The sequence below is a fragment of the Pelmatolapia mariae genome, linkage group LG3_W, assembly GCF_036321145.2.
Source record: "Pelmatolapia mariae isolate MD_Pm_ZW linkage group LG3_W, Pm_UMD_F_2, whole genome shotgun sequence".
Lineage (NCBI taxonomy): Eukaryota > Metazoa > Chordata > Actinopteri > Cichliformes > Cichlidae > Pelmatolapia > Pelmatolapia mariae.
In genome coordinates this window covers 83987961-84000052 of record NC_086229.1, presented here as the reverse complement: position 1 = coordinate 84000052, position 12092 = coordinate 83987961, and the positions used below count along the sequence as shown (strand labels likewise).

General features: G+C 41.3%; 1 protein-coding gene across 1 annotated transcript in view; it reads left to right on the top strand.

Annotated features, from left to right (window-relative positions):
- Positions 1–12092, top strand: part of LOC134624923 (collagen alpha-1(XXV) chain) — a 53188-nt gene that overhangs the window by 20348 nt on the left and 20748 nt on the right. The window contains exons 9-13 of the mRNA XM_063470118.1: positions 350–394; positions 1245–1271; positions 3525–3569; positions 9232–9264; positions 11145–11180. Of these exons, the coding sequence (XP_063326188.1) occupies positions 350–394; positions 1245–1271; positions 3525–3569; positions 9232–9264; positions 11145–11180 (186 nt within the window). The remainder of the gene's footprint in view (positions 1–349; positions 395–1244; positions 1272–3524; positions 3570–9231; positions 9265–11144; positions 11181–12092) is intronic.

Here is a 12092-nt window from a genome sequence, read left to right as displayed (position 1 = left end):
TTTCAATATTTGATACATGTGAACTTTTGGGGAATGTTATAGAATTCATAGTGCTGTAGCTGTACATTTACGCTCCTTACAGCAGTTCTGTCAGTGTAGCTGTATCTCACCTGTCTTGTGCTCCATCACCAACTATCCTGCAAAAGCCCTTTGCACCATATACTCATTCTTATGTCTGAGTCAATTGTTATCTCAATTTTAAGAAGAAAAATATGCATTTTCTTTTGTTTTGTTTGTTTTTTGTGAGGTGGGGAGTGTAGGGGTCATATCTCCTGACCTTGAATCTTTAGTCGAACTGCTTACACAGCACACCGAGTCAGTCACTGTGTGTATCTTGTGCTGTCCGTAGGGGGATGTTGGCATCCCAGGACTGGACGGTGTTCCAGGAGCCAAGGTCGGAGTGCACACATATTCTGTGTGCTCATATTCTTGTAAAGTCATAGCAGTCGCTTTTCCCCCCTTTTTTGGGTTAACCCTCTGAGGTCAAAGTCATGTTATCCCACCCTGCACTTTGTGAGAGCAGCAGCAACCACTGCCAGCAAACTTTGCAATATCAAACTAAAACAAGTATCTGTTGAGATGATCTAAAATATAAGACTCAATGTGAACACTTTTGCTGATATATGGATGATTTTGCATAGCTTAACAATATCATTATCACATCAGAAACCTTAACTGCACTGTTAGGATTAAAAAGCAGTATATAGTTCACACTTTTAATACAAATTGAAACAGAGACTCGGTGAGGCTGCGTCTTGCTGCAGGGTCATCTTAATTCAGTCATGTGATTTGGAGACGTCCCTTGACTCCAGAGGGTTAAAGTCATTTTCAATACTTTCCTTATCCTCTCACAGAAGCATCTCCCCCTTTGAATTTGTCACTTTCAGTCATTTTGCATCTTACCTTTTGACCATCAGCCTTTTTGTCCCTTTGTGATTTCTTTTTCATCGTTTTCAAAAACATGCATATACATGTATTCATCTTTGATGTAACAGAAAATATATATCGTCCATGAAGACTTTAATGCATGGTATAAAAATATGTTGCAATGATAATGCAAGGACTATTTTAATTTAAAAAACAAAAAAGTTCATGTCAGGGTCTGTCTGGGGAAAAAAAGCAGTCATAACATTTATAATCAAATGTGAATTTAACCCCAGATACGATCTGACCCTGAGTGTGTGCAATAACCCCCCAAACCCTCATTTTTTCTGTCTCTGTTGCTCTGCTTTCCTTCCTAACAGGGTGAAATGGGAGAACGAGGTGAAAAGGTAAGGCGCTAATTTGGATCTTCGGACATTATTGCTAGCGTCAGTCTGTTATCTCATCACCATGACTGCAGCTCTGCCTTTACATCTCCCAGCTCCAGCTAGTTTTTTTGTTTTTTTTGAAGTTGCCTCCCTTCTGTAACTTAGCCACCAGTGAGTCAGTGATTTAGTGAGTCACAAAAACTGCCCCCAGCTTCACCGACTCCAGGCCGTGAAGTAAACCTAAGAACAGACCCATAAAACAGCCTCACAGAGGAACAGCAGCTTTATTCCCTCTGTTCTGTAATTGTAATGGTGCCCTTATTTGCTGTTGTTGGACGGCAGCGGGGTGGGAGGTGTGAAACACTGACCGAGATGACAGTGCAGCGGGCTGGAGAGTTAAGTGATGACTTATCGTGTGTGCTTCATCGACCACAAAACTGGCCCTCGGGCAGTTGTTGTCAGCTGGATCAGTTCTGAGCTGAATCAGAGACAGTCTCTCTGTCACTAACACACCTGGCTTGCTGTAATGATGTGACAGCATCTCCTAGCAATCCCAGTTCACAGCATCGTGTGTATCCTTTACCCCGATGCACAAGAAAAGGTTAAAGTGCAAATATATTTTTTTTAAATGCAGAAACGTTCTAGCCTTAACACAATGGATTGAAAAAGTACACGAGCATCCAGTGTGTCAGTTCGTGTTAGTATGAACCTGGTTCTGTGCTTTGTCGACTCCTGGCCGCTTGGCTTTGCCACAAGTTCCATGTCTTAAAAATCGTGACCAGTTTTCCAGAAGAGGGATGCACCTTTTTCAGATCATTTCATCAGTTTGCAGGAGGGTAAAGAGGAAACCACGTCCAGTTAATTAAGCAAATTCTGACAAAATAAACAATTTGTTCTGCAGATTTAATTTTTTTATCATTTCCAGTCATGTAATCATCCTGAGACTTGTCAGAGCACTAATGGGGTCCTGACCTTCGGGTTTGGAAGAGATGCCATGTGGCAGGCCAGCGCTGCTAGCAAAAACTGCACTTTTTGGCTTTGTCGATTCAACTTATGATAAATTCCTAGATGGAAAAATAAACAGCAGTTTGAAGCATTGAAGCTGTTAAAATAATCTCGTTTTCTTGAAGTTCTTTTTTTTTTTTAATAGCGTAACACAATGAGACACCCTTTGATTTCATATCCTTGGAACTGCAAGGCGTTGTTTGATTCGCGGTCTAATCTTAATATAAAATCATGGGGATTTATTAAAAGTGAAATGACCTTTTCCCTGCCAGGCAGCTTGGCTCAAAGTACTCTGAGGTTTTCTTTTCAGAGGAGTCAGACATGTTAACATTAAACACTTGTTTTTGTTCTCATTAATTAGTCAGCAAGCTAATTAAAAAAGAAAAAAGGCTTCTAACAGATAAAAAGGGAAAGTAGAAAGCTTGTTGCAGTTTTTTTTAAATATATGTATATATTTTGACATCACAACAGGGATAACTTACAAAGACAATCATGATTGCAAATGATTGTGTTTCCCCATTTAATTTCATTTGATGAAACATGTCATGTTTCACTACATTTACACAGTCTGGATTTATAGCCGTGCTGTGATACGAAATCCACTGATAAAACAAGAGTGTAGCAACATTTTACAGAGTCTGTGTGCTTTGAGTTAAGTTCTAACCAGCGTGCTGACATGCTGATGCTGAGCAGATAGATTTACCAGCTCGGTATCGTATGCTAACTGTTGCTATTTAACAGGAAAAACAAAGTACAACTGAGAGCCTGGGAATGCGCATAGAGTGTGCATTTGAGACATGACAGCCTCTTGGGAGGTGCAGAAAAAAAGCTGGCTCACCAGACTTACTCATTTGAAGGTTATTCCAACAGCAAGACCTCCTTATAAAGAAAACTACCAGTCAAATGGCTTCCACCGACTCATACCATGGATGGGACGAGCTATGGCATTTGATCCCGGTCGTACAGCTAATATTGCAAAAGTTGGGAGTTAAGAAGTGAAGTTTATCACAGCTCTCAATGCAGTGAGCTTAGGAGCTTCGTAACAGGGCATCACCTAAATATTACATTTATATTTGAACTTCATTTGACGGCTAAGTGATCAAAGTGAAGATAAAGCAGCAGCTTTGCTCCAGTGCAATCACAGAAGAAGAAGCGTGTCCTACTGTGTGCTAAGCTTGTTTAAGCAATCATGTTTCATGTCATGTACTGTCAGCACTGACTCATTCCTGCGTTCAAGAGACTGAACAGGTTTCTGTGATGTCATTGCAGGGTGATATGGGTGAGGAGGGACCGAAAGGTGAACCGGGAGAGAAGGTATGTGAAATCCTCTGAGTTTTTGTTCTCTTTTGTTTATGTCTTGGACACTGCACAGGGAACCAACAGAGAGGCTGTCGGTGGCCAGAAAACAGTAAAAAAAAGTTAACGTTAGCCATCTGAGAGGAGAACTGTAGTGTTCAGTAGAAACAGCTGGGGTCAAGGGTCATCAGTTGTACTGTAGTCAAGGCTGCACATAAGCAGTCATCCTGGCACTTGATGTGTCCTTTGTATTTAATGTGGACTTAATTGCTATGCTACGCTGATGCTACATTTTCTGGTTGGATGGTTTCTGCATTAATTTGGTACCATTTATCTTCAAGACAGCTTGTCAAGTTGAGATTCATATCCAACAAAAGGCAGAGCGAAGCTCTGCTGGGCAGATTGTTCAGAACTAAACTAATAGATTCATGTTTCTGTCCAAAAAGCTTTTGTTTTCGGGAAGAGTTGTTGCTTTGTATTAGCACACTGACATCATATCCAGAAACACATTATGCTTGCCATGCTGCCTTCGCTCTTATTATTTTCTTTAAGGAGCATTTATGAAAATAGGTCACAGCCTCATGTGTATTGGATGACCTCTGGGCAAAATTTGGACCTCTTTACTCTTCATAAGTTGTAAAACATTTCAGAAACAAATCAATTATGGATAGAAATGAGCTATTTTTTGGGGGGAAAAATGTTGATTTAGCTTCTCACACTAGTGGGAAACAATAAAGATTCTCCTCGGAGTTGCCAAAGAAACTGAAACGCAGTATCTGAGGGCAAAATGCTGTGATGTATTATACACCAGAGGTGCTTATACAGAGTTAGGTATAAAAACAAAATGTAACCGATAAACCGGCAGCAGACCAGAAGCCATGTACTGAAAATGTCACTGCCAATTTATTGCTGTTCGGTGCAGAAAAACTTTGATAACTTCTCATTTTATGGGCACTGTGGTTTTTAAAACTCGGCAGCCAAGAAAGGACACCATTGGAGGGAAACAGATGCAGGATATCATCTGTGGAAAATGAGTGAACAAAAAGGAAAAGAGGAGGGCGATAAAACTTTGCAGCTCAAGCGCCGCTTTGATCTAGTTTACCTTGGTGCAATAAAAGGAGAGAAGATGATGGATTTTTGCTTCAGGAGTGAAGAAGAGGAAGATGAATCGAATAGCCACGGGAATTCAGACTTCTGTAGACGATCACCTGCCATTCATTCGGGTGCACACTGATGCGTTTCACAGTGAAAGGCAGACTACAAATAATTATGATTTCTGCCATGTTTACGATGGATGTGGATTACCTCATCTCAGACTGTCAGCATCAGGACGTAAAAATGAGTGTTTTGTTTAACGTAGCGCACAACATATGGCGAGAGGAATTTGAACCAATAGACATCCAGATGAGTTTACCAGATGTCAGGCACACCGAGGGCTGATTGATTTTCAGTGCAAGTGAAGGGAACGTGTTGCCAAGCGGAGCCCCCTGTCATCAGAGTTTTGCATCTGATCACTTTCTCTTTTATGATCGTATTGTTGCTTTACGGGAGGAAGAGGAAACCAGAGAACAGAGGGACATGGGAGGGAAGGAGGGCATCTTTAGTCTTCCATGCCGAAGATGCCAAAGTTAACAATACACAGCACGCACTGCGGGGAAAATGTGGTAATGTGAGGTGAAAGGTGAAGCAGCGAAAGCTTCGGCATGGTGAGCAGAGAGACCTCGGGGAGTGCAGAGAGAGGGGGGGAGAGAACTGGCGGTGTAAGCAGTCTGGCTGTGCTTTGCATGATACAAAGGGAGATTGTTTTGACTGTGGGGGACCTGTGAAGTGTGAAAGAGACTAAATGACAGGGCAGATATACTCTGACTGACATGCTCACTCGCTCTTACGAGCAGGTTAAAAAGCTGACATGCTGAGGACTCCAACAGCTCCAAGTAGTCTTGTGTTTAGTTTCTTGTTTGTATAAGCTCATTTGCAGATAATTTAATTGAATTCCATAGAAATATACCTTGTTTTCCAGGTGTTTAATGAAAACATTGATGTAAATAAATAATTTGCTACAACTAGCTGCTGACATGGAAATGAGTATATTCACTAAAATGTTGGAGAGTAGTTGCTATAGGTTGCTGGGTGTAGAGCATACCATCAACCTAAGCAATCGCTAGAAGGTCTTCAATGCAGAACCACATATCTCTATGCAACCAATTTCATTTAGCGACTGGCAGCGACCAAGATCAACCACATGGGAACTGACTGGGGAATGCATATTTTTCTCTAGTCAGGGAGTGGCAACCCCAGGTAATCCCTGACCGGTTGGCAAGTGGAGGTTGCTACATGTGGCAGGATAAAAATCGGTTGCTGGAGGTGCTCCACCAAAAATCTCCTTGCGGCTGCCTTGGTTGTTAGCAGATTGCCTCGGACGCCCATAGCTTTCATAGTAGATACCAGTTTGCCTCCAAACACTGCAAAACCTGAGCTGTAATCAAACTAGTAAAAATTGTAGTCAAACTCGTAGTCGAGTTACCATAGCAGTTAAAGTTTGCCCGAGCTACGAGCAATCACGACCATCATACGTGCAAACAAGGCAGTCGCAAGAAGGTTTTCATTACAGGACCGTATACCTCTATGCAACCAATTTTATCTAGTGACTGAAAGCAACCTAGTGCAACCACATGGCAACTGGTTGGGGAATACACATTTTTCCCTAGCAACCGGAGGTTGTAAGGGGGTCACTAGCTTCTCTTTTGGCCTGCATGTGTGGGACTTTAATTTAAATACCGGACAGTCATCAACCACTCAGCAGTTCTTTAGGGAATGCACACTTTTCTCTAGTGACCAGGAATTACCAATCTCTGTGACTAGCCTCTCAGATACAAATAGCAAATTCTAAAAAATATATAACACTGCAAAATGCAATATGGGGGGAAACATGATCATACTAAAACATATGTGATCATAAGTCATGAGCTAAATGTAGCAGGGGAAAAGTAGTAGGTAATAAGTATGTTAATTGTACATAAGAAAAAGCATCTGTGTAATTATACTCACTTATGTTCACTCACTGTTTAGTATACATTTATATAACACATTACCTGCTCTGTTGCGTCCGTAAGCCATCATTAAGCGTAGAGAGAAATGTTTCTAACAGCCCCTGCATGTCCATTTTTGGCCTCATTTAAAACAAATCATTACCACAGTTAAAAGCTTTAGTTCTAAACCATTTCCTTCTGATGCATTCAGCCTAAGTATTTAAGTAGGTGTGAAATTAACTGTGACTCTTCTTGCTGAAAAAGTTGGACCTCACAAATTGAAAAATTCTTTAAAGTTGTTTTTTTTTTTAATACACCAAATCAAACTTTTGATTTTGTTTTGGGAAGTTCCAGGCTATGAGTGCTTGGCTCTGGCCAGTCTGGCACAGCGGTTGGTATAATTTTTGAATCCTAAGATCCGGTCCAAGCTGTTGTGAACTGGCAGCATTTCAACTACTGGCAAGGCCTCTCTGCCCTGGGAGCCAATCACAATTTGCATTGCCTCACATATATCTTAACTCAGGGACAGGGGGTAATATTTAGCTGGGGCCCGCTGAATTTGGTCATCACTGCTAATGGCTGTAATGTGGAGTAAGAGTCATATTTTGATGACTGTGGTGGTATTAATTTGTCACAATTCAGCCATGCCTTCATTGCTCAGCGATTAATTCTCGTCATCAAATGCGCTCGTCTCATTCCCCAAGCAAACAGCTGGAAAATGGCATGATTTACTAGGTATACATTTTGCGCCCTTCATGCTATTATCTCCAAATGCCAACGGGCAGCGACAGGTCTGGGTGCCTGTAATGAAGTGGAGTTGCGGTGACGGCTCTCCATCTTAGTCTGCTCTGCGGCTAAATCGCACGCCGTAGCCTCACCGTGGTAATTGGCCCAGTTGGGACGTGTCAGCACTCTGTGCCACACCTCAGCACACCTCCCAGCTCTGCCGCTTTTCCCATCTCATACTCCTACATTTGGAAGAGATTAAACTCTCTCTTGGTCAGGGCTCTCGTTCGGCTTCTAGAGCTCGGTGTCACTTGTGTTAGATCGGTCACGCCAGCGAGCTTCTTGCTTCAGCAGCCGAGGAATGAAGGCTCGATCGCTTTTGTAGCATCCTCCTTGTTTTCAGGGCTTTGCTTCACACGGCCAAACTTTACAATCTATTATGTAACGTTTTATTTCTCCGCAGTATGAGCGCATTACGATCCTGCTGTGATTAATTATGTGGAAACGGTTAATTATGCTTGCATATAGCCCACTGATTATGAGCGTCACAAGGTAATTTTGTTGTTGTTGTTTTTATTGCTAAAATTGTAACAGTTAAGTACAAACGTGACACCTTTACCCCTGCCGAAAAGCAGCAGGTGCGAACCAGCTCTGACTTTTATGTTTGATTTATATTCAATGAAGACACAAGAAAGTCAGGAAAATGGGCCCCTGTCTCCTTCTTTACTATATATATATTTATATATGTTTTAAGATGAAACAAATCCATGTTGTCTCTTAAGTATTTGGCGAGAAATATTTCTATTTAATTGTGTAAAATGATTTAAAAGCCATTCTTTTGTCTCCTGTGAATTGTAATAATATGAAGGAGCTTTTTTTCTTTATTTTTTGTAGGCAACTGTAAAACTTCATCCATTTAGATCTTGTACCCCAATAAAATGTAAAAGAACTTGTGAAAATGTCCATTTATATATATTAAAAAGTGGAATGATGAATTTTTAAGATTGGGATAGAAGCACCCCTGAGTATGCAGCGAAACCCAGCTGTAAACAGTAACGCAGTTTATTGTGTGCAAAAAAAAAAGAAGCCACAATTAAACATTGCCTTGTGTGCTATGCATCATAATGACTCCCATAAAAAGCTGAGGGCGAGAGGCATTCCTTCAGCAACTTCTGAGCACGAGGCGTATGTGTAGTGAAACCACAGAGTCCACACCAGAGCTAAAGACCCAGCCTCCTCCTCCCCACTCCTTTTTCCCACCAACCACCCGTAATTAGACTTATTGGCCCCTTGTTTTATGTCTGTTTTTACTGTACACTGCAGTAGTGATGCAGTGCATAGAAAAAAAGGGTCTGGGTTCTTGGTGTCTGGACAGCTTTGCTGGAAAAATGTGATATAAGTAGCTCTGTCTCCTTCTAGTTCTGTGCCATATCTAAGGAGAAGCAATGAACAAAGCTTTCAGTGGTTCCTGTTAGTGTGCCTCCTTAAACACCTTCACCTCCTATACTGCTGTGGATTTCTTCTTATTGTATATAGTGTTAGATTTCACCCTGCATGTCATCACCCCTGCCCAGCTGCAGGGTAAAAATGAAACGATTCCCAGCACCGTAGTCATAAAAATGCTGTCTCAAGCTTTTGTGAAAAGGTACATTCTCTGTTTAGAATAGCAAACAATTTGCTCTTCAAATTGTGTTTTCACCCAGTTTTATCCAGTCAAATGCAGCAGTTGTGAAATTATGCTCCGCATTGTTCGGTAAATGGGTTTCTTTTCTATAAGTCAGCATTTTTGTAAATGTAATTGCACCATAATGTTGACTCCTCCGGTGGCCTCACAGACAAGCCCATCTGACTCTTTTAACAGTCTCTGTCACTTTTTGTTTTGCCTTTTGTGTCTTTCTGACTTTGCTTCTGTGATTCTTTCTTAGGGAGATGCAGGCTCCTCTGCAGCAGGCATCAAGGTGAGAGCTAAGCTAAAGCTTTTTGTTTCACAGGCCACTGTCATTTTGTCCTTGATTTAAGATTTTTAAATGGAAAAATGTAATTCATTAAGATCCAAGTTGTGACTGTGTGCATGGAAAGCTACAGGTATTTTTTAAATAGGGTTAACTGTAGACAGCAGAAAAAGGACAGATGTTCCTTGGTTTGTTAACTATCCTTTGGAGCATTAACATCTGGCATTTTAGCCTTTACCAGCTTGGCTTTTTGGCTTCTGAACTCAATATATTAGCATAACTGGCTGGAGTGCTAGTTTATTAGCTAGTGTTAACTAAACTACGCTAAAAAAAAGCAGTAAAGCATCAAGTGAGTTTAACTTGTTGGACACTGATCTGGTCAGTTAAGTAGCAGAGGGGGTTGTTAATCAGTTTCAGCTGCTTTGGTGTTAATGACATTAACAACAGGTGCACTACAGGGGCAACAACGAGACAACCCCCAAAACAGGAATGGTTTTACAGATGGAGGCCACTGACAGTTTTCTGGCTGTTTTCCCATTAGTTTTGCATTTTGTGTCAGTATCGCTGCTGGTAGCGTGAGGCGATACCTGGACCCTACAGACGTTACACAGATAGTCCAGTTCCTCCAGGATGGCATATTGTGATGTGCCACTGGCAGAAAGTTTGCTGTGTCTCCCAGCACCATATCAAGAGCATGGAGGAGATTCCAGGAGACAGGCAGTTAGTCTAGGAGAGCAGGATAGGGCTGTAAAAGGTCCTTAATCCATTATCAGGACCAGTATCTCCTCCTTTGTACAAGGAGGAACAGGATTAGCACTATATAAGGACTGCCAGACCTACAAAATGACCTCTAGCAGACCACTGGTGTAAATGTCTCTGACCAAACAATCAGAAACAGCCTTCATGAGGCTGGCCTTCATGAGGCTGGCCTGAAGGCCCAACGTCCTCTAGTAGTGCCTGAAACATCGTTCAGCATGACAGGTTTAGTGGTGGATCAGTGATGGTCTGAGGAAGCATATCAATGGAGAGGCATACAGAGCTCTGCAGGCTAGCCAACAACACTCTGACCTTCATTAGGTATCAGGAAGAAATCCCTTGGTTCAATTTTCTGAACTAATGCCGGTGCAGGTGGTCCCGGGTTCCTCCCAGTGCACAACAATGCCAGCCTCAAGTGGTGAGATTTCACAGGCAGTTCCTGGAAGATGAAGGACTTCACCGGCTCCCACACTCACCTCACCTAAATCAAACAGAACATCTCTGGGACATTATGTTTGTTTCAATGACAAAATTAGATTTTCTCAGATTGAAGAATTGAAAGGAATGCAAAAGGCGAGAAAGAGAGGGGGAAACATGCGGCAAAGGGCTGCGGGTTGGCTGCTCTGAGCCAAAGGGCATATGGGCACCCGCTCAACACAGTGAGCTAAACCAACGCCCTTCTCACTGAGACTTGATGCGTCTTCAAAGTATTCTGTTAATTTTTTTGAGCAGTATAGTTTACTTACCAGATGAATGCTAGTCTGTGCTGCTTTCATTCATTTTAATTGGATTCAATGAGGAAAAAATGGACAAGTCTTCCATTAGTAGAGCAATGACACAATAATGAGCTACAGTGTTACTCTAGAACATGAATGAACAGGAATAGGTAAGTGTAGTCAACATGAAAGAAAATAAGATAGCCTTCAGATAGCTATACGTACTTTACTTTCATTTGTGAAAATCAAAACTGGATCAGGTCTCTTTTTTGTTACCAATTGAAACTAACTACTAAGATTAAGAACTTATAAAGGACTTTCTGTTAATACATGCAGAACTGAAGTACAGATAGCTGGTGGTATTTTGAAATCGGTCACACCGGTTAAATAGAAAACTCTTTACATGTATTACAGGGTGAACCTGGAGAGCCTGGAAGAAGTGGACTAAAGGTAATGACTACACTTTGCTACACCTCATGGCTCTTTGTTACACAGCATAAAGGAAGTAGTACATAATTGCATGCAACAGTCACAGTAGTATGGTTTTAAACATACCGACATATTTTACTCAAAATATAATTCGACCAGTGAATAGTTTTAGGAAACCTGAGTGTATATGAAAGTCTTTATTTATTTTTCATCATTGTGACTGTGCACATCTAAACTTTTGCAAATTAGAAAAGCTCAAATATGGACATGCTCATTCAAAACTCAGCCCAACTTTATTGTTTAAATGGCTTTAAGAATGGTTTCAAGTTGACCTTCAGTACATCACAGCCCTTCAGTTCACTTTAATTCAGCTTGATTCTTGTTTAGAGCCAGTGTAGGGTCTCCAGTTTTATACTAACACCTCTGAATATACTAATCTTCTGGATTTTTCTCTTTTTTTGGCTCCTTTTTTCTTGTTTCCATGTTTCTGCTTGCATTTCCCGTAGCTCCAACCACAAGGTCACCCTATTCTGCTGCTTCAGTTTTTGTTGTTCAAGCGATATTCGCCGCTACGACCTCTGTTCCCGACCGTTGTTTGTTGTAGTGTTTGACATACTTTCCAAGGCAACAATGGCAGCCGGGAGAATGTTGCTGAAGAAACAGCTTTTGTTGAGAAACTAATAAACAGTCACGCCGAAGAAGAGAACTGAGCCATTGTCCGGCCTTTGACCAGACTTCTGCTGAGATTGCACCAATGCCTCATGTAAATTACACTCTCAATCTCTTTTATCTGTTTGGACAAACTAGTTCCAGGCGACAGAAAGGTTGTTTTTTTTTAGCAAGTGCCTCTTATTTCCTGCTTTGCCGCCAAGTAAACTTGTGGCCTAACTAACTTTTAATGCTTAATCATATTGTTCGTTTTACATCCTGCTT